General features: G+C 46.9%; 2 protein-coding genes across 9 annotated transcripts in view; both read left to right on the top strand.

Annotated features, from left to right (window-relative positions):
• EHBP1 (EH domain binding protein 1) overlaps nt 1–11,372 on the top strand; it is a 432,654-nt gene extending 421,282 nt beyond the window's left edge. For 7 of the 8 annotated variants that reach the window (XM_057743639.1, XM_057743640.1, XM_057743643.1 and 4 more), the window contains 4 exons: nt 3,287–3,386; nt 4,509–4,582; nt 10,907–11,021; nt 11,236–11,372. In XM_057743639.1, coding sequence (XP_057599622.1) covers nt 3,287–3,386; nt 4,509–4,582; nt 10,907–11,021; nt 11,236–11,326 — 380 coding nt within the window. In that variant the 3' untranslated portion in view covers nt 11,327–11,372. Of the gene's footprint in view, nt 1–3,286; nt 3,387–3,786; nt 4,097–4,508; nt 4,583–10,906; nt 11,022–11,235 lie in introns of those variants that run through there. The other variant, XM_057743644.1, reaches the window with a different exon arrangement.
• A 5,055-nt stretch (nt 11,373–16,427) lies between these two features.
• On the top strand, nt 16,428–23,431 carry OTX1 (orthodenticle homeobox 1). The gene is made up of 5 exons (XM_057743645.1): nt 16,428–16,626; nt 16,987–17,055; nt 18,563–18,768; nt 19,712–19,863; nt 21,153–23,431. Exons 3-5 carry the CDS (start codon nt 18,672–18,674, stop codon nt 21,969–21,971), a joined length of 1,068 nt encoding a protein of 355 aa, XP_057599628.1. The 5' UTR covers nt 16,428–16,626; nt 16,987–17,055; nt 18,563–18,671; the 3' UTR covers nt 21,972–23,431.
• Nucleotides 23,432–25,725: the final 2,294 nt, after the last annotated feature.

Below are 25,725 nucleotides of genomic sequence, written 5' to 3'. Positions count from 1 at the left end.
ACATAGGTCTTGAATTTTTCAGTTCATGAAACTGAAAAAAATTTGATTTAAAGTATCAGTATTGACTCTGAGGTGATAAAAATGTAGTCATGATTTTACAAATTAAAGATAATTTTGAAAAAGAGGTAGTTAACTAGGTGAGTTTAAACAAGATAAAATGATTTATGGCCATTTTATAAAATAATGACAATCTTCATTTTAAGCTACAATGTAAAGTGCTTTATTCTGAGATTATGTATTGTGGCAGAAGCTAAAACTGCCTTTTTTCTAACAGTGCCAGAATACAACCTCTTTTTCTTTTTGCACTAACAAGACTGCTTTACCACCACAGCCCACTCTAAGTAATTAAATCAATCCTTTGTACTTACCGTATTCTCCTCTAGTGACGGTACTAGATCTGATTATATGCTTCATGCATATTCAAAGTACCGCACTGACAGCTCTTTAATGAGCTCTTACTTAATCAGTATGAACAATGTTCATCTTGTTCTTTTTTTCCTCGTGCATTAGAGCTAGGAACAGTTGGGAAAAATGAAACATCCAGCATTCATTTGAAAAATATATTGTACTTTGAAAAGTGTCTAAGCTGAGGAAGTTGCATTCTGCCCTTTAAAAGTCTGATGGACAAATTGGATTACTAGTATTGGATTAAATAACAAATGGTTAGAGGAGAAATGAGAAAAGCTCACTGTGATCACAGGCTTTAATATTTTTTGTTACTTATAAAGCTAAAGGGGTCTTTAACCAGTTATTAAAGTCAGGATTAATTTGTAATGGTTCAACTTAGTGGCTTTTAAAAGCTTTTCAAATTTTAAAAATTTTAAACCCCTAAAAACAATAGTGTAATGATGTATTAGAAGAAAATTTAATTTTTTATTACTAGGCTAAGTATAGATTTCCATCATTGTGTTCTATCCCAGATAAGGAGTTAGTGATACAGAATTGGTTTAACCTCAAATATGTTTTTTCAGTTAATTTATATAATCTGTGTAGCTTTGAATAATATGTCTTTATTTCTTATTGTTTGGCTTATTCCCTTTTTAAACATGAGACTCTTTTCATTTCCTAACAATTAGGGGAGGTGGATCTTTTATTCTTATCTAGAAATCATAGGCATGAGTTAAACTGAAAATAACACAGTACCACATCAATATTGTTTTTCTCAAGGAAGCAGTCTTCCATTGAAGAAAATGATGCTAATTTAAGAGTAGGCTAGTTGCTTCTCGTATTATTGTGTGAAAGCCTCAATTACAGGTTAGGTTAAACTCAAAACAAAGTTTTAATATGTGTGTATTTTTGGAAACCACTTAGGTTATAAATGCAAGAATTGTCTTTAATCAGAAAACAAAATATCATAAAAACTGCACCTATTAATATGGCACACATGTGTCATTTCACTGATCAAAAAGGCCTTCACCAGGGTACAATTGGCCTTTTTCCAAATTGCAAGCTTTTTCTCAGCTTTTTCTTTTTACTCTTTCTTCTTTTGTTGCTACCCAGGGATTTGTGCCTATCGCAGCCTATATCACATGACCAGTGTCAAGACATCACATGGTCCAAAGTGAATACAAAACCAGCTACCCTAAAAGAGAGATTAAAAATGCTGTAAAACAATAAAGACTTTTGTTCATACTCTGAAAGAATCTCTCCTAGGTCTGCTTCATACTATAAAGTTTAACAGACTTTAATGAAAGCACATATCCTCTCACTATTTTCCCTAATGAACAACAGATATCTATTTTACAGGGATGCTCTGAAATACATGTTTAATCTTTTGCACACAGATCAGCTCTTTATGTTTGATTTTCATTCTAAAATTTTTTTCAAATTTCTATTAATGTGGAAACAAATAAATTATGGTTCATCCACAATTTATGCAAGTATTAAGAGAATGAAGTAGATCTTCGAACAGCATGACAACAACAAATTACAGGGTCCTTATGTTAAAGAAACCTGTATGTGTCCAGATAAGGTATATACCTGTGTGTGATAGATATAGCTACACTACCTGTGTGGTCTGGAAGAAGATATACTAAACTGTAATAGTACTTCTGGAGAAGGGAGGTGGATGGGAGAATTGGAGAGGGTGGGGTTGGTGAAAGAGGACTTGACTTTTTACTCAGTTATATGCTTGTATTGTTTGAATATTTTTTAACAGACTGGTAGTGTGTTTGAAAGTTAAAAGAAAATATCTTAAGAAGAAAATAAAACTTAGGAAATTGGAATATTTAGTCTTAGCCTGGGTTATTTAATTTTTTATTAGATATTTAAGTTAACCCTATGAATCTGTCTAGAAGTTGGACTGAAGTATGAAATAATGGCCTAGCAAAACAATAAACCAATCATGGGTGAAATTCAGAAAAAAACAAAGTCAAAGAATTGTAAATTTGACTAGATACACTTTGAAGAGAGAAGAAGGAAGAAGGTGGGAATTAATATTTTTCTTGAGTATGATTGTGGTCTAATTCTGCATGAACAAAACTATTATAATCCTTGATATGCTGGCCTTTTGAGGGGAGGGGTGGTATAGATGATGGAATGGATATTAGGGAAAGTGAATTTTAAATGTGCAATCAGTAAATTTACAATCTAAAATTTTAAATCATCTCTTTGCTCAAATGTTTTCTCATTTACTGAACATTATTATGTTCATAATGTTTTTTCACATTTTTGTAGCCTTACAATGTATTTAAAATAATTTGCAAGTGTTTACCCTGTTAGGGATGATGAGTTCTGGAATGGTATATGCATGTATATCTTTAGTTTACTTTTGGGGAGGAAAATAAGAAAAAAAACAAGTTGTTACAGGTGGAAGCTCTCACAAAATCTCTTGACTTCTCTGATCTTACTGCTTATCATAATTCTCATAATGATTTTTAATGTGGTTTTTAATTTATTTGTTTATTTTTATCATGACCGTATGTCTGTCAGTGCCATGCCACGAGTTCCTCACTGAAACATAATAAGTCAGCCTCTGGGGAGGATTTAAAAGTTGGAAAACTTTTTTTTTTTCTTTTACTGTACTTAGTGTTAGTATGATCTGTAGATATGTTCAGGGGGACTGAAATATACATGCTGAATAATACCAGCTTTAGAGATTGGCTTATGAATTTTTAAATATTGATTTCTTTTTTCAGGCCTTAGACTTTAATCTTATTTTGTTATAAACAGTTTAACTTGTACTAAAATATGTTTCATGTTAAAAAGAAAAGAAAATACTTGTGCTGAACTATTATTTGGCTTGTAAAATGTCATGGAATAAGAAATAACTCTTCCTAAATTATAGGAAGGAACACAGAAGAAGAAGAAGCTATGATGCAGGAGTGGTTTATGTTAGTTAATAAGAAAAACGCCTTAATAAGGAGAATGAACCAGCTCTCCCTCCTGTAAGTACTTATGACTTTGCTTGTTTTTCCTACAATATTGATGAACCTTAGGCTTTCCGTTATTGTCTTTTTGGGGGGTCTCATATTTATGAAGCTTAATTTTTTTCTTTTCTTAGAGATTATAATATATTTTATATAAAAATAAAATTATAAATAGTATATGACCAATTTTTATCTGAAGAGTAAGAATTTTAGAGTGTTAGATGCTGAAAAAATGTATTTATTATACAGAAAGCCAAGTAATATAAAAAAATTTTGTTTAAGAAATCACTTGTGCACAGAAAGGATATTTGGTTTATATTAAGTGTGAAAAGAAAATTGAAGTTTATTTAACATCAAATTTTCAGTTAAAAATTAAAGTAACTCTTAATAAGGACAAAAGTAACTTTGTATTCTACAGATGATGTTACCCTAAATTTTGGGATAAAAGATTAACAATTTACACAGAAGTGACCTTTTTATGATTGCAAGAATTACAGTAAAATGGAGACTAGACCAAATGTAAGCATTCTCAGTCTTTAGCATTTAGTTCACATAGAACTTAATGCTTATTCCTTTTTCTCACTAGCAATGTTCTTATATTATGCCACCTAGTGTGGGAAGAAGCAGGCTTACATGTTTTATTTTAGTGAAAACCTCTATTTTTGTCATTTCTGCCATGCCTGAACTTGATAAAGGAGTTTTGAAGAAGCACAGAACTTAACTAACCCTGGCTTTTTAATTGTCTCTGTGTTAAATTTGCACTGGTGGTACTTTCATGTTTCTTGTACTCTTTTCACACAGAGTTCTAGACAAAAAAGTGTTTATTGTGAATTATGAAAAATATTTCGCAAAATAACCTTATACCTGGCACTTAATACAAAAAGCATTGAAGAATGAGACTACTTATCCACAGATTAAAGTATACTTCTGTGCAATTCAAAATTGAAGGAAAAAGATAATAGCGCTAGTAAATATTCAACCTAAGGAAGGTTTTAGGTTTGTGTATCATTTGTTTTGAGTAGCTTAAAGTTAAAGAGAAAAGTCAGTTATGAGTCCTAAAATCAATGTAACCTAAAGGTTCTTTTAAGTGTTTAATGATTTAGTAATTAGCATATTGATGAACTTTTGCAACTTGCCTAGGGAAAAAGAACATGATTTAGAACGACGGTATGAGCTGCTGAATCGGGAATTGCGGGCAATGCTAGCCATTGAAGGTAAGAGATGCTGTGGCGGAATGAGGTATGTGAGGTGTCAGTTGTCAAAGAGATTTAAAGAGTGTAATACACTTCTGGTCTCACTAGGTGTGGTCTGACTAGGGACCTACAAGCATTGCAAATAAATGCCTTAGAGTCAGAAACCAATAGTCATGTAAAACCTAAGGACCCTAATTCAGATCATCATTATGTTTGCTATTAAACAAGACAACATAAAATTGTCTTAACTTTTGTCTGTAAGTTTAAATGTCCATTCAGTGGAAAATGTAAGTAGTTAAATGATTTCATTATGATTTACTATGTGCAAATTAAAGTTAAAGAGGTTGGAGAAAGATTCTCATCATTTTGATTTTTCACATTCATACTCTAAATTTTACTTTAATATTTAATTGATGTCAACACAAATATGTCACTGTCCAGTGTGCTATAGTTCTTAAGATTCCAACTCCTATTAAATGAATAGTCAGGCAAAGATTCAGGCATATGAGATAAATGCAACACTTACACACTTTATGTAAAGCTTTTAAATGAATTACATATATAGTAATCCTAAGCATGGTTCATAATATCAGTAAGCATCAACTGGCTTAACTATGGCATTTACTATATATGATTATTTTTTAAAAATTCTTAGTATTTTAGAATGCTGTTCTCATACCTCTTAGTTGAAAATGTCTTATAGTTCAAAGATGTCTGCTTAAAAGCTAATCCTTTGGGCTCTGTAAAATGGACCTTTTGTCTAATCAATGCAAATTGATTTTCTTATTCTATATTGACCTCTTAACCCATTGACTGTCCATTGTAATTTCTTTCTTCACCTGATAAGGTACCTGATCCATAAGAAGTCAATTCTAATTAGTTCAGAAACTGGAAATTTAAGTTTGTAAGAGAAAGCGAAATGAAACCATATGTTTTTAAATATTTTAGTTAATATTGTTATTAAATATAATACATGCTATTTATCTAAATAGTATCTTATACATTAATAGAAGTTTTATTTTTCTTTTATATTCTTAATCTCATTTGATAAATATGACAACATTTGTATATCCTAATTTAGAAATTAGATTTACTTTATTTTAAAGGCTTCAGATAGCTAATTTCCTTCAAGTGGCTATCAAATTATATCACTAATAATGACTATAAAATTGGTCAAAATTATTTAAGAAGTTCTGTGAAACTTGCCATTGAAATAAAATGCACAAATATACTAAATTGTATTTTTCCTCTTGATATAATTTTTGTAGTCATCGTATAGTCTTTAAAAGAGATTGGAAAGCTAAATAGTGATTTGAAAAGTAGGTATAGCAAATACTATTCATATGGTATATATATGTATGTATAATATAAAATGTGTATATAGTATGTATAATGTATAACTCATTATACAGTTTATTCTTTATAGATTCATTATACATCATGCTCAATACAGAGTATTACAATTTTTTAAAATTTACTCTGTCATGTATAGTACATTAAATCATCCCTAAGATACAGCTTGATACAATACAGTTGACTCTTAAGGCAGATATTGCTTCTATCTCCAAAGCAGTATTATTACCAAAGAGTACCATTTTTAAAAGAGGGCCATCATACATAAAACATCCCAGTTTCATTGGCAATCCTATCCCTATATAGTAGACTTACAATCTTAAATACTCTAACATTTTTCTGCCTGCTCCTCTTGTACACACAGAAGAGCAGTAGAGAGCAGTATTTTTGAAGAAGAGGAAAAAAATAATGTTTTTATTTTCAGACACCTTTAATACAGTTGTTAATTTTTTGAGGCTTTGTGCTGTTTTATTTTTTAATTAATACTGTTGTCCAATATGTGATTGTGCCTTAAATCTCTTGGCCAGTTTCTGTTGCTGGTTGAGGGGAAAAAGAGACTTGAGGAAAGAAGCAGCCTGTTGCTTGCAAATAAAGACACTTTCTCAGAGAGAGCCCTGGGCAGTATGTGGCCTGGGCCATCCTAGAGAGATACTGAGCATTGTGACCATCCGTTCTTTGAAGACAGTGTCCTCTGAGCCAGCCCTTAGGATGGACACACATTCAGTAGTCTTTTGAATGTCAAAACACCACAGAAAAATACATGAACAGGGAACACTAATTGGTTTTGTTTTGCTTTCCTTTGTTTTAAAGTTCCTTTCTCTTTTCTTTCCCATCTCTTCTTCTTAGTAGCCATAAGATGGTTTTCATAACAAATAAACTATTTTCAAATAATCTGCTACTGAAAGCATTCCCTAGGAGAAAAGCACAGAATATTAATAGCCATAGCACAGTGAAAGAAATATTAACAGGTTGGTTTGAGAGCAAAATAATAATAATAATAATAATAACAACATTCAATATATCCATTCTTCTGAGAATCCGTAATCACTTTAGCCTTTTTTTTACCTTTTTTTTTTTTTCCCTAAGGTGTTTTCATTGCAGGAGTTTCACTCTACTGAGCTAAGTTGTAGGATCCCTTAAGCTAACAAACATCTTTCAGATACTTTTCCTATAGTTTTTTTGTTCCAGGTTATTTAATGCCCCCTCAGGAAAAATAAATTCATTTCTGCACACATTGAGGTGGGCTTTTGGAAAGTGGTGTGTTCATTTTCTGCACAAGAAATGGATCTTCTCTAGGATTTTGTACATCTTGATTTATTCTTGGCTTAGAGTTTGAAGTGGGTGCTCTTCTAAAGGGATTTATGCATAGGTTCACTATTTTTGTAGTTATGGCTTATATGATAAGCTTTTTATATTTAAAATCAATATGTAATCCTGTGGAGGAGCTTATCCCCTAAAACCCCATTTGTAAATCTATTTTAGCTTTGTTACACAGCACAGCCACAGTCTTCCATAGATTGATTAGGTACAGCGGTAGAATCCTATCAAATGGCCTGCTCTGATGATGATGCAAACTCTTTCAGGATTGCTAGTTGACTGGAACTAAAGATAAGACTTGACTGAAATCCCCCAACATGCTCTTTACAAAACTAGTGTTAATTTTCATCAAAGTGCCAGGCTTATTTATAGTGGCAAGGTTGAAGGTTTACTACAAGAACTTTAGGTCCTTTCTATTAAAGTGTTTATAGGTATTTCTTTTGCCTTTTTTCCAAGGTAATTATCAACTTCAGCAAATACACTGAATCGGGGAATGAATAATTGGCCCTATATATAAAAAAAGAGTTTTTTAAATTAACAAAACAGCTCAGTGCAGATAGACATAAACAGAATCTCTTTATTTCAACACTTTGGCTCAAATGCAGCATCAAAACTTAATCCTATTTGTTGTGAGAGGATATGGCTTTTGTAGCAAAAGTACACTGGAATCTTTAAATTAATCAGAACCCACATTGTAGTCTGTCCAAGCCAAAGTCAGTGCATCTAGCTAGCTGTTATAGGTGAGTAATCCTTTCTTAAAATGTATAACAGGTAACATAAACTTACATTCAGATTTTTAAAACATGACATTACATCTAGGTGAAGCTATTTAAAAGGGGATTTTTAAATTTTTAAATTTAGACCTTGAACATACAAATGTGAATCTTGATTAATTTAAAGGTGTTATTAAATTTTTTAAAATCATCAAAATAGTGTACTTAATATCCCAAACTAGCATTCAAATATATGTGTGAATGTGTATAAATTTACTCCTATGAGAAAGCAAATCCAAAGTAAAAGCAGTTTTGCTAGTGTAAAATCTACTCACTGAACATAGCTATTTTCTCCACAGTTTGACTAATTATTTGTAGACAGATATTAATGTAGTGACAGATTTAATATGAAAAATCCTATAAATTTATGCTGAAACATTTAAAAATTCTAATGTCAGTTAAATTTGTGAGATGATGAAAATTACCTAAATATTCATAACTTAAAAATGTTTTTGTTACAGTTATGGGAAATGTCATTATTGAGCCAGGAAAAGTTAAGATTTTTAAAATTATTCAGTACTTAAGGGATTAAAAATAAAAAATTGTTTTCTCTCTTATCCATAGTTAAAACTTTATTTTTTAAAAAATTAAAGAGCTCTTGATATTTCTAATTATTAATTATAACCTTAAAAGTGACTGGCCAATTATAGAGAAGGAATAATTTAATCAAGAACATTATATGTCATTAAAATTTATTTTTTCTCCATTTAAAAAATTTTGTAATTTTCAACTTATATTTTTTTAAGTTTATGGTGGAGAAATATTATTTCCCAGTAGTAAAGCTCTTATCAAAATGTTTTGGAAGTAAAGAATTATAAATTAAGCTTCTAATCAGAATGATTTCTTGAGGTTGGAAATGGAAAAATTAATATTCATCAAAATTGGTAATCTTAATAATTATAAAATTTAGTTACAAACCTTTTACAAATTTAGCAGGTTTTTCTCTGAGTTAATATTTCTAGAACTGCAGTTACCTGAAATTAGACTAGATGACCTTTAAGATCTTTCCAACCTGGAGAGTCTATTAATTTATCTGCTGTGTAGAATGAAACTGATTAAGAACAAGAACCAGATTAGAAAATTGTCCAGCATTCCTGACCTCAGTTGCATTTAAATCCAGGGAATAAAATTGTGATAGATATGGCTTTTCTTCAATTTTGCTGTTTCATTATTTTTTTTAATTCTTACCTTCAGGAAAAAAACTTTCCATAGCAATAGTTTCTTTATTCCTCTCTGTGCAATAGAATACTTTACTTCTTTTTTAATAAGAATGTAATGTGACCAATTATTTAATGTACTTATTTGTGTGATGTTTTGTATCGAATGTGGGTAATTAATATGTGGCATGTTTAATATATATAAGTGTATGTATTTGAGCTTGTAATGAAAGGAATAATGATAAAACAGAATAAACTCTTCTAGCTTTTTGCTGCTATTCTAACCTTTATTGCATGATGATGCATCTAATTTTTAATTTGTAAATACAAGATAGAATTCCCTCTAGCTCCATTTGCTTTCATAAAGCTGCTGAGCAGTTTGCTGTCTTGAATAAATTTTGCTTTGGAGGGGGTCGGGGGGATTTGAACCAGCACATTCTTGTGTGGTTTGTGAAGATTCACATGGTAACCAGCGGTGTGCATTGTTAGGTTTATCTGAATAAGCACCAGCCATGTGAGTTTTAACATGATTGCCCAGGGCAATGGAGAGAGAAGAGAGAAACCAGAAAGGATTGCACTCCTCTCTGTTTTTTGGAAAGCGCGTTTGCTGGGAGAGGGGGCTACATGAGTCAGTGGCCAGGGTTGTGGGTTTTTTTGTTTTTTTTTTTTTAAAGCTGGTGTCCTGTTTCCCTCTAGGTCCTCATTTGTTCGGCTATCTGCCTCATCATCTACTTCTTCTTTTCATTGTTTACCTTCCTAATGAGGGAGGCGGGGTAGACTGGGAGTTGATTGACAGCTACAAGCCCTTACAGTCTGGCCAGAGAGCAGTTGGCTTTGGTTTCAAAAGTGCTTTAAATGTTCGATTTGGTCCTGTTTTTATTAAACGAAACTGCTGCTCATCTTAAGGAAATTATCAGAGCAGCAAAGATTAGGAAGTATATTATTGGGGCCTAAAACCTTCAAAAAACTGCCCCTAGCCATGGAAGGAGCACTGCCCATCGGATTTTCCAACCTTAACGTGGGGTTTCAAAAAGAAGTATGTAATTTTTCCTTTGCAAAAGTGCTTTGATTTGAAACCACGCAGCAAACCTCTCCAAAAGAAAACTGGCTGTGATGCGATCGAGAGCTGCAGTGTAATATTGCAGAGCAAATTTATTTTTTACTTCAAAGAAAAATGCTAATTAGCCGATTCACTACTTTTAAAGTTATTGTGAAGCATATGGCGCCCAGTGTGAGATACATCCAACTGCTAAAATAGAGCGAAGAGGAAATTAGCGAAGAATGGGCTGTATGGGGTGAGCATGGGGGTGGGGGAGGAGGATAGGTTCTCAGGCAGCTTCTCTAGCCTTTTCAGGATGATTTTATCGCCCATCTCTGCTTCCCGCCTCCTCATTTACCCACATCCCCCACCACCAACCCTCGGGCCCGACCTCTTCTGGGCCTCCAGCTCTCCCTCCCCCTCTTTGGCTGAAATCGGGTGCGCACCTCCAGCTGGCCACCGGCGCACACCTGGTCTCTTGCAGGTTCCAGCCCGGCCGCAGCCGTCTCCATCTACGGAAAATACTTAGAAAGTAGGGTTTTAGGGGTGAAATCCTCAGCATGACGGCCAAACTCCTCGTGAAGCACTAGCTAGTGGCTCTGTAATATGGTTTGCAGAGAAATAAAAGGGAAGTGGAAAAGGCGGGAAGGGGAGGGCAGGGTGGGGTGGGGGACCGGGTGGGTAAGGAGCCTCCCGTCCTCTGCAGACTGGCAGAAGACCGAGGCCCAGAAGAGACGCGAGCAACTCCTACTGGATGAGCTGGTGGCCCTAGTGGACAAGCGCGACGCGCTCGTCAGAGACCTGGACGCGCAAGAGAAGCAGTAAGTGGGCGGTGGGGTCGGGTCGAGGCTTTGCCGCCTGCTGAGGGGCTGAGAAGTTTTCGGAAAGTTCAGTCCAGAGGTCTCTTGTGGGCCAGGGCAGCTTCCCGCTGGAACCGCGATCCCCGTTCTCTGGGGCTCGGAATGAGGGGCGAGAGGAGAGTGCGGCTCTGCCTTTCACGAAGAAAAATAATTTGGTTTCCTGTTTGACTTGCAGGGCCGAAGAAGAAGATGAGCATTTGGAGCGAACTCTGGAGCAAAACAAAGGCAAGATGGCCAAGAAGGAAGAGAAATGTGTTCTTCAGTAGAAGCCGGACCAGAATTTTGACCAACATTTTATTAGTCTTGGGTCCCCAGACCCAGAAAGTCATTCTCGTTGTTGATTTAAAACTTCTAACATTTTGTTTGGCTGGACTGTACTTTACCACCACCACCACCACCCGGTTTCCTCCCTCCTTTCCAGATAATGTACAGAACTCCTAAATAGCTTTGTTTAAGGATTTTGTGTGTGTGTGTGAGTTAATCATTTCCTTGAAATCATGTGAAATAGATTGCACAGACATCTTGTGAGTGATTGGGTTGGGAGTGTTCAAGAAACTGTTCAAAGAAGAAAGAAAACTCTTCCCTCATTATTTTCCCTCATTTTTTGATGGAGGAAAATTTTAAAACATTTTTGTTGTTGTTGTTGTTCATAGCATAATGAGGGGTGGGAGGGGGCTTAAGAGGGAGGGATAAGGAAAATGTCACAAATTATTTTTTTCCAGTCCTGCCATATGTAACACTGAGTCTGTTACCTAAATTTTATAGTTAGATCATATTCAATTTACTTATTAAACGGTGTTCTATTTACCAGTGGGATTTTCTGCAGTTGTTTTGCATTTCACTATAAAGATAATAGAGTACTTCTCCTCTGCTTTCTTCAGAGGATGGCCTTTTAACGTAGCCTGAGACAAGTCCTGTGATTTGAAGGTGAGCTGTAAGGATGGGACTAATTGACATGCATCAGTTTACAAAGACAGTCTTATCATCTGAGAATGCTCCATCTTTTTCTCTGGATAATTATTTATTACATCTAGCTTGGTTCCTACATTTTGTTGGGTCTTGAAATTGGCTCAAGAATGCTGTTAATATTTATTCTGTATTGATAAAAGTCTGTCTTGCCATTATGAGTAAATACCCCAATTAATATTTTCTTCTCTAGCATAGCACTGTCATTTTTTTGTGAAAATGGTTATCTGTTTATTTATTACAATACTGAGTCATATATAAATTTTCAATAAAAGCAGAAACTTTCTTACCTTAAACACTGCTGCTACTTCTTTGCAATGGAAACTTGAAGAGAAGTTTTTGTATTCACAAGACTTTTCATGTGGAAAAATGGTCCTCTTGAATGCAGGGCAAGATGCTGGGCTGTATTTGGAGCTGAATAAGGTTACACCACCCCAGAGGGGCCCTGCTGACACACCAATGCGAATTGAAAAGCAATTAGTCATATTTTCTTAAGCAGCGTAAACGATCATCTTTTAGGGGGTCATCTCTGTTAAAGATTTGACGGAATTTGTGATTCCACAGCACTGAAAAAAAAGCTAATATCTTGTAATTTTCAATTGTTACAATTTTGCACTCATATGAGGAAGAACTATGACTTCTGATAACCGGCAAGACTGTAGGTGCTGAAGTGAAAGGAAGAGGGTTATTGTTAGAGGGGAAGAGGAGGGTAAGCGTGTGCAGGTGTGTGTGTTTGAGATGAGGAGAAGGGAACTTTCAACAAGAAGTTCTAAGCTACAGAAAAAACTGGCGATTTTATGGTAGTTGCCATCACTCCGAAACAAAGAAAGCTCGTTCAACAAGTCTGGAGACAGAGAAAACAGTCCACTAGCATTTATACGTTAGCCTAGATCATATATACATATATACACGTACATATACATACAAATATTTATAACAATACAAAATTCCTTTCGAAAACTATACAGCCTCCAGTCTTTCAAAATGATAAAAACCGTCCTACGGTAGAATTTCTTCATGGCAAGGATTTTAAGAAGTTATTGGAAAGTTATCAAAACTAAATGAAATCGGGTATTTGCCCTCTTTATTCGAGCAGAAGGGCAGAGGGAGCTGCCGCTCCCTGGGGGACGCTCTCAGAACTCGACTCTAACCCCAGAGAAACCCGCAGACGGAAACCACCAGCCCGTAGCAGCCTGGGGCTTGAGGGCCGGGAGTCACCCACTCCATTTACACAGGATTCGGATTTGGGGACCTTTCTTTCCCGCGGAGCCTCGCACAGAGGCGGCTCCCCCAAGCCGCCCCCGACCTGCCAAATGACAAACCTTCGCTAGCCCCGGATTTGCTGCCCCTCTCCCTGCCCCTCCTGCCTCAGTCCCGGGCCTCGCGGGGTTTCCATCTGGGCAGCTCTGTGGCGCCCGCACGCCCCGCAGCGGCGGCGGAGCGCGGCCCCGGGGACCAGCGAGGTCAGGCTCGCGGCGAGGGCGCCGCGTCCGAATTTCGTTGCGTGGGGCCCGGAGGCTGCCTCCCGGGCGCAGGCGCGAGCCCAGCACGCCGAGAGGCCGGGAACCCGAAAGCCCGCGCGGCGGCAAAAGAAGCTGTGGGCCCCGGGGTCGTTGAGGAGGAGGCGTGTTGGCAGCGGGCTGGCTTGGGCACAGCCCGCGGGCCGGTGCAGAACTTCCGCCCCTGGCCAGGATCCCACGGCCCCGGAGCCAAACCCCTCCCCCTGTCCCAAGTGTCCTCCAAAGTCTGGCCCGGCCTCGAGGTCACCTGGATGCTAAAGCCAGGACACAGCTCCCACGCCCCCTCCCCGGCCTGGGGTCCTCGAGCTGAGTCCACAGGCCCTCCCCGAGCGAGGCCTCCTCTTCTCCGCTCCGAGCTGCGGCCGTTGCTGGAACGGTCGAGGCTTCTGGCCCAGCGCTCCCACCTGGATATTTGCCTAGCGACGGCCGCCTCAGTCCTTTACGCAGCACACAAGAAACTTTCATCTCAGTCTCCCCCTCTCCACTCTCCTCCCTCTCCCCTCTCCTCTCTCTCCTTTTCTTCTCTTAATCCCGGGGTTTTATGGGTTGAGCATTAAGAAAATTCGCCTGCAATTTGGGATTAGATAAATATTCTCATTAGAGGGGAAAAAAATCGTGCTACTTGATACCTCCCAACTTGCCCGAGACCGCGGCAGCATCTGGAACCGAGAGCGACGGGCTCCCGCGTGGCGGGCCCTGGGGACCGCCTGAACACATTCCAGCGCGCACAGCCGCCCCACCTCGCCGCGCCCGACCTCGGCGCAGCACCGTAGCTGCAGGCGAAACGGGGCCGGGAGGAGGCGGGAGTGCGAGAGTTTGCGGGACTGGGACCCTGCACGCACCAAGGCCTGGGAGGGATAACCCAGGCACACAGCGCGCAGGCCTCGGCCGGGGTAGCGCCGGGCGAGGGACTCAGAGCCACCAAAGCTCATCCCAGGGCGCCGGCACACTCTCCCCCCGCAAACTAGTGCTCTCCAGCCAGCGCCTTCCCACAGAACCGAAGGCGGGGGTGTATTTCGTTTCTTAAATCTCTGCACATCTCGGGGACTTGAAACCCCGGGCCTCGCGGACTATTCCCCGCGGGGGCCTGCGCGAGCCAAAGGTGTGTCCCCGCTCCGGTCAGCGCTGCGCTCTGCGCAGTTTCTTTTCCTGTTATGGCTTTTTCTTGTTCATGTTTTTCCTTTTCTCTCGTTTTTATTGTTTTTTCCCTCTCTTTCTCTCCCTTTTGTGAATGGGCCGCGGTGTCTTTGTTCTGGAGAGAAGCGCCCGTGTCGCTGACTTTTGTGAACCAGAGAAGGATCTTGTAAAACCTTTTCTCCTTCATACTCCCCCACTCCCACCCCTCCTCTTTTGCCCCTTTGATTAGATGTTCCCTCATCGTTAAAAAAAAAAAATGTAATTTCGTTAGTCTGGCGGCCACTTTCTTTGAACATTAGCTCGCTTTCAGCTCCAACTTCAATTAGAAGGAGTTGATTTTGAGAGATCAACAAAAGAACCGACCAAAGCCTTATTAAAGGTCCTAAGAAGATCTCCCGGGTTCTTTGAGAAGCAGTTAAGGAAACAGTGTGCCCTCCATCATATTCTGTTACCGTATTTTATTCGGACTCCAAAGGAAAGTGTCGCTTGGGGGAGGGGGAAGCACTTTGAAGAGCGGCGGCCGTGGCCCCTTTTCACTCAGCGGGCTCCCCCTTCCTTCTCCTCCATCTCCTCGCCCCGCGCCCGGTCCGCTCCCAGTGTCCGACCCCGCGGCCCCGCAGCGCCCGCGCTCCCCACCGCGAAGCGCCCGGCGACTCCTTGACTCGCCCTCACACTTACTCTTGTTCAAACTTTTCATTCCGCCTGTTGAGGTGGAGGGAAGGGGGGGAAGAAGCGATAGGAATTCCTCGAAAGGGAGTAAAGTCGTGCCTAATATTCAGGAGGAGGTGCCATTGAAAAGAATTGCCTTACTCAGTGTTGGGGCGAAAACACTTTTTTTTGCGCTTTGAAAAGTCCACCCAGGTAGACGTGTTTGAGAAGTTTGTTCGACTGGGAAATGGGTTTCGCCAGTACGAACGATCCGGGGAGATAGCCTCAAGGGAGCTCCTGCGGCTTGTGGAAAAGAAATTGAGGGCAGGGGTCTGTGGCCACGTTTTCCACCAAATTGTCCCCGGTAAAAGGAGACCGGGAAGGAGACAATGTAAAACAGAAAGTTTCCTATCCAAACCTTTCGATTCAAAAGTAGAGTGTGTGTGTAAGGGGGGAGGGGGCGCCGGACTCCAACATTTCACAAGAAATGCTTAGGATTTGCAAACACCTTTCGTGGGGACTGGGAACCCCACGAAACGCCGAAGAGCAGGTAAGTGGCCGTGCCTCCCCTGCAGGTGCTGCTCGTGGGCGCGGGAGTCCTGAGGCGCCGAGGCGGGATCTGCGCACTCGGAGCTGCTCCCGCGCTCGGCAAAGTAGCCTGTGCCGGCACGAGCACCCGGCGGCGTCCGTCTGCTGGGGGTGGAGCGGTGGGTGAAGACGCTGGGGCCCGCGGCGCCGGGAGAGGGGTTGGGGGCCCGTTCCCCTCCAGCCCGCGGCTCCCGGGTCCCCGCGCCCACCGGGCCGCCGAGCTGGGTGGCGCGCGGGAGAGCGAGGGAACCGGTTCTCCAGCACCTCGCCTCCTTCTGCCACTCCCTCCGGGGCGCCAAAAGGGCGAGAGAGAAGGGCGGGGAGCCCGGGGCGGCCTCGGGACAGGCGTCCCCCTCCGCGGCCTGGGCTCCCGCGCTGTGCTTGCCTTCCTCGCCTCGCTCTGCGCGGCGTTTGCCAGTCAAGCCCCGGAGTTAGCGCGCGACCGGGGCGGGGCGGGCGGGCGGTGAGGGCGGGGTGCAGGGGGCGGGGGAGGGCGGGGGCGCGCGGAGGTAACCCCCGGCTCGTGCTGCCATTGCCCAGCTCCCTGTCACTCAGCCCGCGCGGGGCCCGGGATTGGCAGCCTAGCCCCGTTACGCACTCACCTCGCGTTCACATACCCGGGGAGGGCAGTAGAAAGGTGATCAATCTTCATCAGGCTACATTTCCAATCACCTAAACAACCCGGCGAGACCAGCCACTCCGACAAGGTAAATCGCTTGATTTATTTAGTTTGCAAAGTACCTCTGCAGCACTTCCCCAGCCCCCACCGCCTCCACGCTGCCCCGACTGCGGCGACAACCTCGAGCCACCTCCCAACTCTGCCCCTCTCACTCCCACCCTCCTCCTTGCGGCCCCTCGGCGCGGTCCCAGGCCAGGCAGTGTCTCGGGAGCGTGTAGGGCTTTGCAAACAAAGTGTCTGTGCAATAAAGTGAAACCTGGAGGGACACGCACAAAGCCACTGAAAGAAAGAGAAAGGGAGAAGGGAAGTTGGGGGAAAAAAGAAATCCGGGGGTCCTAGGCCAACCGCCCAGCCCGGTGGGTAATTCCTGTGCTGCTCTGTTTTGCAGGTTGGCTGCCCGGAAGGTCTGAGTGAGGTCGCGAGGTCGATGGTGAGCGGCCCCGGCAGCTGAGGGCAGGTAAGGAGAAAGCCCGGAGCCGCCCGCGACTCTGGGAACGCGTCGGTTGCTCTTGCCTCCCCCTCCTCAAACGGGTTCCCGCTTCCCAGGTCCCCGGCACGTGGGCGGGGCTGGAGAGCGACCTGGCTCCCCTCTTGCTGCGCGGAGGACCCTGGAGCTCTGCTGCGGCCCCGCGCCCCTCCCCCGCCTCCTCCGAAGTAACCGAGCTGAAGTGCTAAGTTTGAAGAAAGTCTTTGAAAACTCACGCTGCAGCCTAGCAGAGTCGCCGCGGCTGAATCCCCATTCTCCTTTGGCCCTAGAGCCTGGCCTCTTTCCCTTCTGTCGCCTTCCCTGTACCCTGGGTTCTCCCGGCCTAGGTCGTGGGTCCCGTGGAGAGCGAGCCTTTTTTAGCCCTAACTTCTTTCTTTCCCTGAACTCTCTCTAGGGGGTCCCAGTTCTGCTTTGAGTTCCTTGAAGCGGGGTAAAGCGACCGGCCCTCTGGGGTCTCAGTCCCACTCCCCCAGCGCCGCTTCCTGACACCTGATTGTAGCGCCCCAGTTTGGGGGCCACTGGGGAAGCTACGCGTCGACCTTCCAGCCCGGGTCAGCGCGAGCTACCCGGTAGAGGCCTAGTTCTTTAGTCTCGATCGGGTCCTGGCGCCGCGGGTTCAGCTAGTAGGATAGGTGCGGAGCGCACGGGACCTGCTGCACTTAGGCCTCCCAAATCCGCCAGACCCTTGGGGCGCTGCCCAGGTCACCTTTCAAGCCCAGCCGGGACCCCATTGTCCGCAGCCAGGACCGGCTTGCGTTGATGAAGAACTGCCTGCGGCTGTGGCGAGGCGTCGGTGACCTCGGGCGGAGTCTTAGAACCGCCACTTGTACAGTGGCCCCTTCTGGTCGCCTGTGTGAGGGTCCTGGGCTCGAAACTGTGGTCGAAGTGTGGGTGGGATTCCGGGTAAGCAACCTTTCAGCGGCTGGGCACAGAGAGGTCAACTGAAGGGTAGCTGTGGGCTCTGGGGCCGGGACCCAGCCGCGGAGACTTTGGAAGGACGCCCTCTCGCAAGTGGGCACGGCGTCCCGGAGAGGCCCAGGTGCCGCTAGCCCTCTGCAGTGCCTCACCTTGCCTCTCTGGAGTCTGCCTGTTCATCCCACTGTCAAAAACATTTGAAGCAAAACCAAACAACCCCTAATGCTCTGGGTCGCCTTCCTCCTGGGGGCCGAGCGTTTGCTTGTGCAGTGTGAGGGCCTCTCCCACCCGACCAGGATTTTGCCTAGTCTTGGGACCTAGCAAACTCTGTGGTTCAGGTTCTGACCTCCCGAGCTTGGCCCTGATTTTAACGTCTCCTCACTCCTAGTGTCGCCCTACGAGTGTCTGGCCCATTCAAGGCCGAAGAGAGGAGATGATGATCCAGAAATTTTACTTTTCAAAGAAGCTGTGGTCTTTGGGCTAAGGCCTTATAGAGCCGAGTTGACCCAGAAAGCCGTGATGGCTCGGAATGACGGTTTCCGTGTCTCTCGTGTCTCCATAGGCCAGGCCCCCAGACGCAACAGACCTTGAAGGACTGCGCAGTGGGAGCCCTGCACTGCGCCCGGCCCGGCCCTCTGGATCCGTCGGGGCGCCTCCACCCAGCTGTTAGCATGATGTCTTACCTCAAACAACCCCCATATGGCATGAACGGGCTGGGCCTAGCCGGGCCGGCCATGGACCTCCTACACCCCTCCGTGGGCTATCCGGGTGAGCACCGGCCCCGCCCCGGGCTCTGCAAGTCCTGGGGATTTCCAGCCTCTCGGGTTTGAGCACAAGCTTTGTCTCGGATCAGGCCCAGGGAACCGGTTGCCTGGTCGGCTTAGGATGCAGGGCACGCTGCAGGCTTGCAGGGCAGAATCAGCAATCGGTGAGGAGGGCAGGGGAGACGAAGACGTGAGATGTGAGCCGTCCTTGCCCGGCCACACCTGCAACTTGTCTCCCTCCCGTTGTGGTCCCACTGCCAGCACAGGGCGCATTTAACCACAAATTTGTTTCCTGTGTGTGGGTGTGTGGCGGGGGGGGGGGGGGGGGGGAGGGCGAATCTATGCATTTCCTCCCGATATTGAATGAGGAATATGGACACTAGCTAGGTCCTGACAGGAAGGGCCGAGCTTGCCTCATGCAAAGCGACTGGTTGAGCTGAGGAAGGGGGATTCTCCCTCCCTAATTAAACTGTCCTCTAGATGGGTGACCTGCACCAACTTTTGCACTGTTGATGTGGACTTGAGCCGAATCCTGGGTTTCTTTTCTAGATTCCACTCCTTCACCCCCGTTTATTTCCGCGGGAAGTGTTTTCCAGGACGTTTCTGCACACCCCTTCCCCACCCTCCAGCCAGGGAGAGTGTTGGAAGGGGGGCAGTGAAGGAAGAAAGGTTGTATAACTTCCTTTCCTTTCTTAGCCTCTGAGAGGCAGGGAAGGGGGCAGCCCTGGAGTGTTGGAGACTCCCAGTCGGCTCCCAGTTGCGCACACATGCAGTTTCTCCCACCTGTGGCCTGTCAGGCTCGGCCTCCTTGGGGAGTTATTTTTGCTCAGAGCCCGGCTTTCTTTTGCAACGGCCTGGATCAGGGCCTGCCAGGGGCCTGTCCGCGTCCTCTAGCGAGAGTCCGCGTGGCCACCACTGACCCGACGCGCTCCCGCGTTTCCCCTCAGCCACCCCGCGGAAGCAGCGACGGGAGCGCACCACCTTCACGCGCTCTCAGCTGGATGTGCTCGAGGCGCTCTTCGCCAAGACTCGCTACCCTGACATCTTCATGCGTGAGGAGGTGGCTCTCAAGATCAACCTGCCAGAGTCCAGAGTCCAGGTGCGCGCGCACGGGACTCCAGGGTCAGGGGTGGGGTGCTGAGGCTGGTTGGAGAGGGCCTGGGAAGGGGGGGGTCTGTGTGGGGGCGGGCTTACGGGCTGGGCAGCCCCTCTCAGACTCCCCCTAGCGCTGGGCCCGGGCTTGGCAGAGGGGCCAAAGTTAAATGAACTAGCTTAGAGATCTGGATTCCGCCCTGGGTCCCTGGGCGCCTTCGCTATCCAAAGTCCTTTTTAGGATTGCAGGAGGACAAGCGAGGCTCCCGAAGGTAACGTGCCCTGAGAGCCCGACACTTTTCCCTGCCTCTTTGGCCGCCCCAGGACTTGGCACTTTCTTTCCGGGTCCTGAATTCTGCCTCCGCCCTTGCCTTACATACCCGGGATCCTGGAAATGGAAGAGTGGGGCTTGGCCGAAGCCTGGTGCTGTGTCTGGGAATGCGCCCCACGGGTGGTGCCAGTTTGAGTAGACATTTCCTTTGCCCCGGAGAGGATGCCGAAAGCAAAACATGGCTACCAGCTTTGCTGCTTCTGGGTTTTTTTGCGAGGAAGGGGACCCGAAAATACTGTTCGGATTATAACTTAGAACTCTCCTCAAAAGCCTTTATCTTGCCTTTTCCCCCCGGAGGATCGAGAGAACAGGAATGCCATGTCTTGTACTGGGGCCTTCCAAGAGGAGTGAGAACTTTATGACTGTCCTATTTGGTTCCCCACTTGGAGCCAAGAAGTCCAACGAAATTCTGTCCAGGCTTCCCTAGTCCACCGAGTACTGCCTCTGTTCAGCCTCCTAGCCTTGCTCCTGCTCCCACCCAGATTCTCACCCTGCCCAGCACCAGGCCTCTAGGGGCAGAGTGGCTCCAGCCTCAGGCTTGGTGACTGTCCCCCCACTGCGCGGCCTGCTCTGTGCCTCCGCAGTTTCCTGAGCTCTATTCATAGAAGACAGGGGCCTCCAAACATACAAGGTCTGTTGGGAAGCCGCCAACTGCAGCAGTTTAGAGATGGCTGAACTTCTGGCTGGAGGGACAGAAATGTTCCGCCCTCCGGCAGAGTTGGGGGGGACGGGGGTGCGGGGGTAAATGCACATCTCTACTTTTCCAGAGGAGGGTCTTTAAGCAGAAGGATGGGGGAGGGTGGAGGAGCTGAGAATGCAGGGTCTGGCCGGGCGCGAGATGGGGAGGGGCGTAAGTGTCGATAGGAGAGGGATGCGGATCCTAGGCCGGGTGTTGACCCAAGGGGAGGGGGAGTCGCAACCTCTACTCGCCCCTGACACCCTCTCCCCCACCCGGCCCGCTGCAGGTGTGGTTCAAAAACCGCCGCGCCAAATGCCGCCAGCAGCAACAGAGCGGGAGCGGGACCAAGAGCCGCCCAACCAAGAAGAAGTCGTCCCCGGTGCGGGAGAGCTCGGGTTCCGAAAGCAGCGGCCAGTTCACGCCTCCCGCTGTGTCCAGTTCCGCCTCGTCCTCTAGCTCCGCATCGAGCTCCTCGGCCAACCCGGCGGCTGCAGCGGCTGCAGGCCTAGGCGGGAACCCGGCGGCTGCAGTCCCGTCGTCGTTGAGTACGCCGGCTGCCTCATCCATCTGGAGTCCGGCCTCCATCTCGCCCGGCTCAGCGCCCGTTTCGGTGTCGGTGCCTGAGCCTTTGGCCGCGCCTAGCAACGCATCGTGTATGCAGCGCTCAGTAGCCGCAGGCGCCGCTTCGGCCGCAGCCTCCTATCCCATGTCTTACGGCCAGGGCGGCAGCTATGGCCAAGGCTACCCCGCACCCTCCTCTTCCTACTTTGGCGGCGTGGACTGCAGCTCTTATCTAGCACCCATGCACTCGCACCACCACCCGCACCAGCTCAGCCCTATGGCACCCTCCTCCATGGCGAGCCACCATCACCACCATCCCCACGCGCACCACCCGTTGAGCCAGTCCTCAGGCCACCACCACCACCATCACCACCACCATCACCAGGGCTACGGCGGCTCGGGGCTCGCCTTCAACTCTGCCGACTGCTTGGATTACAAGGAGCCTGGCGCCGCCGCTGCTTCCTCCGCTTGGAAACTCAACTTCAACTCGCCAGACTGTCTGGACTATAAGGACCAAGCCTCATGGAGGTTTCAGGTCTTGTGAGCCCAGGAGAGGGAGGAAGAGAAGAAGAAACGCAACTACCTGCGCCCTCCGTGGTCCCCGTCCTGTTGTTGCTGCTGCTGCTGCACCGCCCGCCTTTGCCTCGGCTTCTCTAGACCTGAAATTTCATGCTCCCAAAAGATGCCCATTGCTGCACTGCCGCCCTCATCTTTGTGCCACCTGCGTGGGGGATGTGCAAATCCTGTCCACCCCTTGGATGAGGGGACCGGTGCTTCGGCTTGGCCCACAAGTTCTATACGGGAGAGCTGTGTGCTCCCCTCCTCAACCCCTAACGAACTCCTAAGTCACCCTCTTCTAGTCTTTCTGGACAGTTATTATGCACTTGCAGCCTTCGGAGGCTCTTCGCTCTGACTTGCTGTTTGAGCCCTACACTTTAATTTATTCTTTCTGGACATTGGAGTCACTAACTGGCATGTGTCTGCCTGTTGGGGTGCACCCACACTCTACTCCAAATCAAAACAACCACTAAGCGTTTCTCGCGTGCAGACTGCCGCCCCTTCAGCTGCCCTCAGCCCCGCTCCCCGCCTGCAGGCCGGAGCTTCCCGTTGTTTCCTTCTCCCCAGCCGGATGCGCTGGGAAGACACCCGAGGGAGGAGCGCGCCCATAGCCTCTCGCGCACAGCCCCGCCCTGCGTAGAACTGGCTCAGGCTTCCGCCTCGGCGGGAATGCTGTAAATAGTCAGGTCCGTTCCAGGGACCACTTAAACTTTTTAGTTGGCTGTTGGTTGAACTGAGCATATCTCGTCTTAGAGCCCAAGAAATAGAACTTTAAGATATATACAGCATATATATATACACACATATATATAAAACAAAAGCAAAAAATATTTCCCCTCTGTCCCTTTCCCTCTCTCCCTCAAGCGATGGCGCTTTTACTTTTTCAGTTGTTGCAAAGCTTCCCTGCCCTCTCACACCTCCCTCTGTGTATTTATTAAAAAGAACCGTTTGGTTTCAGGAAGCTGTGCGCGGAGGATCGGGAGGGTCTGGGAGTGTGAAGGAAAGAGCCAAGTCGGGGTACAGGAGAGGGGGCTAGGTTGGGCCGGGGCGCAGGACTGAGCCCTTCACCAGGTCTAAGCACAGGGTCGCAGTTCTGGTTTAGAGACCAAAACCAAAAGAAAACAAAAAATAAAAGTACAGCATTATGGAAAAACAAACAAACCCAGGCCCCAAACCCCGGTTCCAATTCCTCTGTCGGCTTCTCTCTCTTTAAACAACCCTGTTTTGTCTAGTGGGTTTTTAGTGCACCTTCATTCTCCGAAATCTGCGGAGAACCCACACCTGTATATCAGTTTAGGCTTTGGCCATTTCGTCCAGTAGGTGGGAAAGTAATTTGTAACTTTGATTTGTCCGATGTGAAGATCGCAAATTACTTGTTGAAATGTAAGGCAGTCCCCTTCCTCCCCCTTTATCTACATTATTTCCCGAAAATAAATGCAAATTAATGAAAGGCTTGTCAGTGTTGCTCTTATGCTTCCCAGCCCAGGTCCTGGTCTTGGGTGGGTGGAGGGGACTAAAAAGAGGTAAGCCCAGTGTTAATAACCCTCGTGTTAATACCCTATGTGAAGCTGGAGGCCAAAGAAACGCTCTCCTAGGCCCCCCCCCCCCCACTCCCGGTCAGCCCGGCCTTTTCCCCCAGGCGTTTTGACCCCCTATCCCCTCTCGCCATCCAGGACAGAGACAGGTGTCAGGACTCAATTCCCTAAGCAATTCCTTTCTCTTCAGAGGCAGGAGCCTGGCACTGATTTCTTCACCCTAATTGCCTGCACCAGAAAGAAGAGGGGGAGGGGAAGAGGGTCCGGAGGCGGGAAAGGATAGCTCTGTAATGCTCCCAGAGCTGAGCCAAAAAGGAAAAGAAAACAAAACGACAAAAAAACCGATCCGTGTCTTGTATGTTGGCAGCAGACAACCTTTCTTTCTGCTGAGCTGTCCCGGGTGGCTTCACGGAGGCTGGGGGGATCCAAGTCATCCCTTCCACGTGCTAAGATGTCCCTTTAAACCCTCACGCCCTGCCAGAAGTAGCCAAAATATCTTTGTTCGTATTAAGTTTCTTTAAAACGCAAACAAAATCTAGAAAAGTCGATAGGGTCGCGTTTCACTTTGGCAGGAGAAGACGACTCCTGGCTTGTATAAGAGGGTCGGAAGGACGGTTCCACCTTCCCCTGAGGAAGGCAGGGGTAGGGGTGGGGATGGGGTGAGATGATTCTCCAGAAGACCCAGAGTCCAGACTCTGGTCTGAAGCCTCCTGGGTGCAAGGCCCAGAAGCTGCTCAACTTGTCCATGGGCGGGAAGGAAATAAGGAAACAACGAAAAGTTTCCTGTGAAGTGAGCGACACACCCTATTCTTTTTATTCCGTGTGAGACCTGAGAACACAACGTGAGGCCGAGTTTGGAGAAGGACCCCTCCTCCAGGGTCCCGCGCCGAGCTAGGTCTCAGGGCTGAGAGCCGCGGCTGGAGGGAAGCCCTCTCGGCCGCGCCCTCCCTCCGGACTCCGTAGGCTCGGCTCCGGCGCACCAAGTCTGCCCATCCTATAAGCCCAATATCCTCGACTCAGCAAAGGCCCGCGGCGGGGCGGAGCCACGGCCCCCACGAGCCTGGCCCTGCGGAGCCGCGGGCGGAGGGCGACCCAGCGCGCAGGGCCGGTGTGCGCCCTGGCCCCTGGGCTGCGGGGCCCACACGTGCCGGGGGTGGGGGTGGGGGTGGGGGTGGGGGGACTCCTGACCGGCGGCCGGAGCAAGGAGGCTTCCAGCTCGCGCGGCACTGGCCTGGGTACCCGGGCTGCAGGGCGTCCCGAGCGCTCTCCTCAGCCCTGCCTGGCCTGCCCCAGGGCCGCCCTGGTTCACGCAGACGCCGCCAGGGCCGCTCGAGGCCCAGGTTCTGGGCTGCCTCTGGCCGCAGCTCCCTGAGGTGGATTCTGTGCGGCCCAGCGGCCCTCTTGGCTGCGCGGTGGAATGAAACCACGAGACCCAGCTCTACACACGCTCGGACAACTGTGTGGCCTCCGGAGCAAGGTACCCAATCCCCTGGGCCTCGGTTTCATCGCATTTGTTATCTGGCCCCACTCTGTCGGGGACGTCCCAGAACCTCACAGTTTGGGCCGAGGCTGCGGGCAGGTAGGTGAGACGCATCCCTGTGCCCTGGCCACTCGGCGGCGTCTAGAAGCTTCGGCGCCTGCGTACTCACGCAGACAGGGACCAGCGGCCGGGCGCGCGGAGGCCGGGCGGGAGTTCCCGCCCGGGGGACGAGGCCTCGAGAAGAGGCACGTGCTTCTCCCAGAGCCTCCCAGCCTGCGCCGAGGCCCCGCGGCGCGGAGTGGAAACCGGTAGCGGGAAGGCGGTGAGGCGCCTCGGGCCGCTGGGAGGCGGGAGCTTGGGGCAGCGGGGGAAAGCGCGTGGCCGCGGCGGGGGCGACCGGAAGTGGCCGGACAGGGTAGGGGCGCCCACGAGGCCCCGATTCAGGAGGCGGAGGCGGCCGAAGTGTAGCAGTCCATCCCGGCCACCTGTTACAGGCAGGTTCTCTCAGAACCGCCCTCAGCTCGCCCTTCTTCTGAGGGAAGAGGTTCTGTTTGGGTTTTGGTGTTCGTGACACAATGGAAGCAACTAAAATTGAAGCAATTTAAGGAGCTTAAGAAACGTCAGAGCATTTAGCAACCTTAAGACGTCAACAGTTTTGTTCCTTTGAGTGCTCAACGAAATCTTCATGTTTTGTAATCATGGTTTGTGTTCTCTGCTCATACTCT

The sequence above is a fragment of the Hippopotamus amphibius genome, chromosome 7, assembly GCF_030028045.1.
Source record: "Hippopotamus amphibius kiboko isolate mHipAmp2 chromosome 7, mHipAmp2.hap2, whole genome shotgun sequence".
NCBI classification, from domain to species: domain Eukaryota; kingdom Metazoa; phylum Chordata; class Mammalia; order Artiodactyla; family Hippopotamidae; genus Hippopotamus; species Hippopotamus amphibius.
Note: the sequence above shows the minus strand (reverse complement) of the source record. Positions and strands in the feature narration are given on the sequence as shown.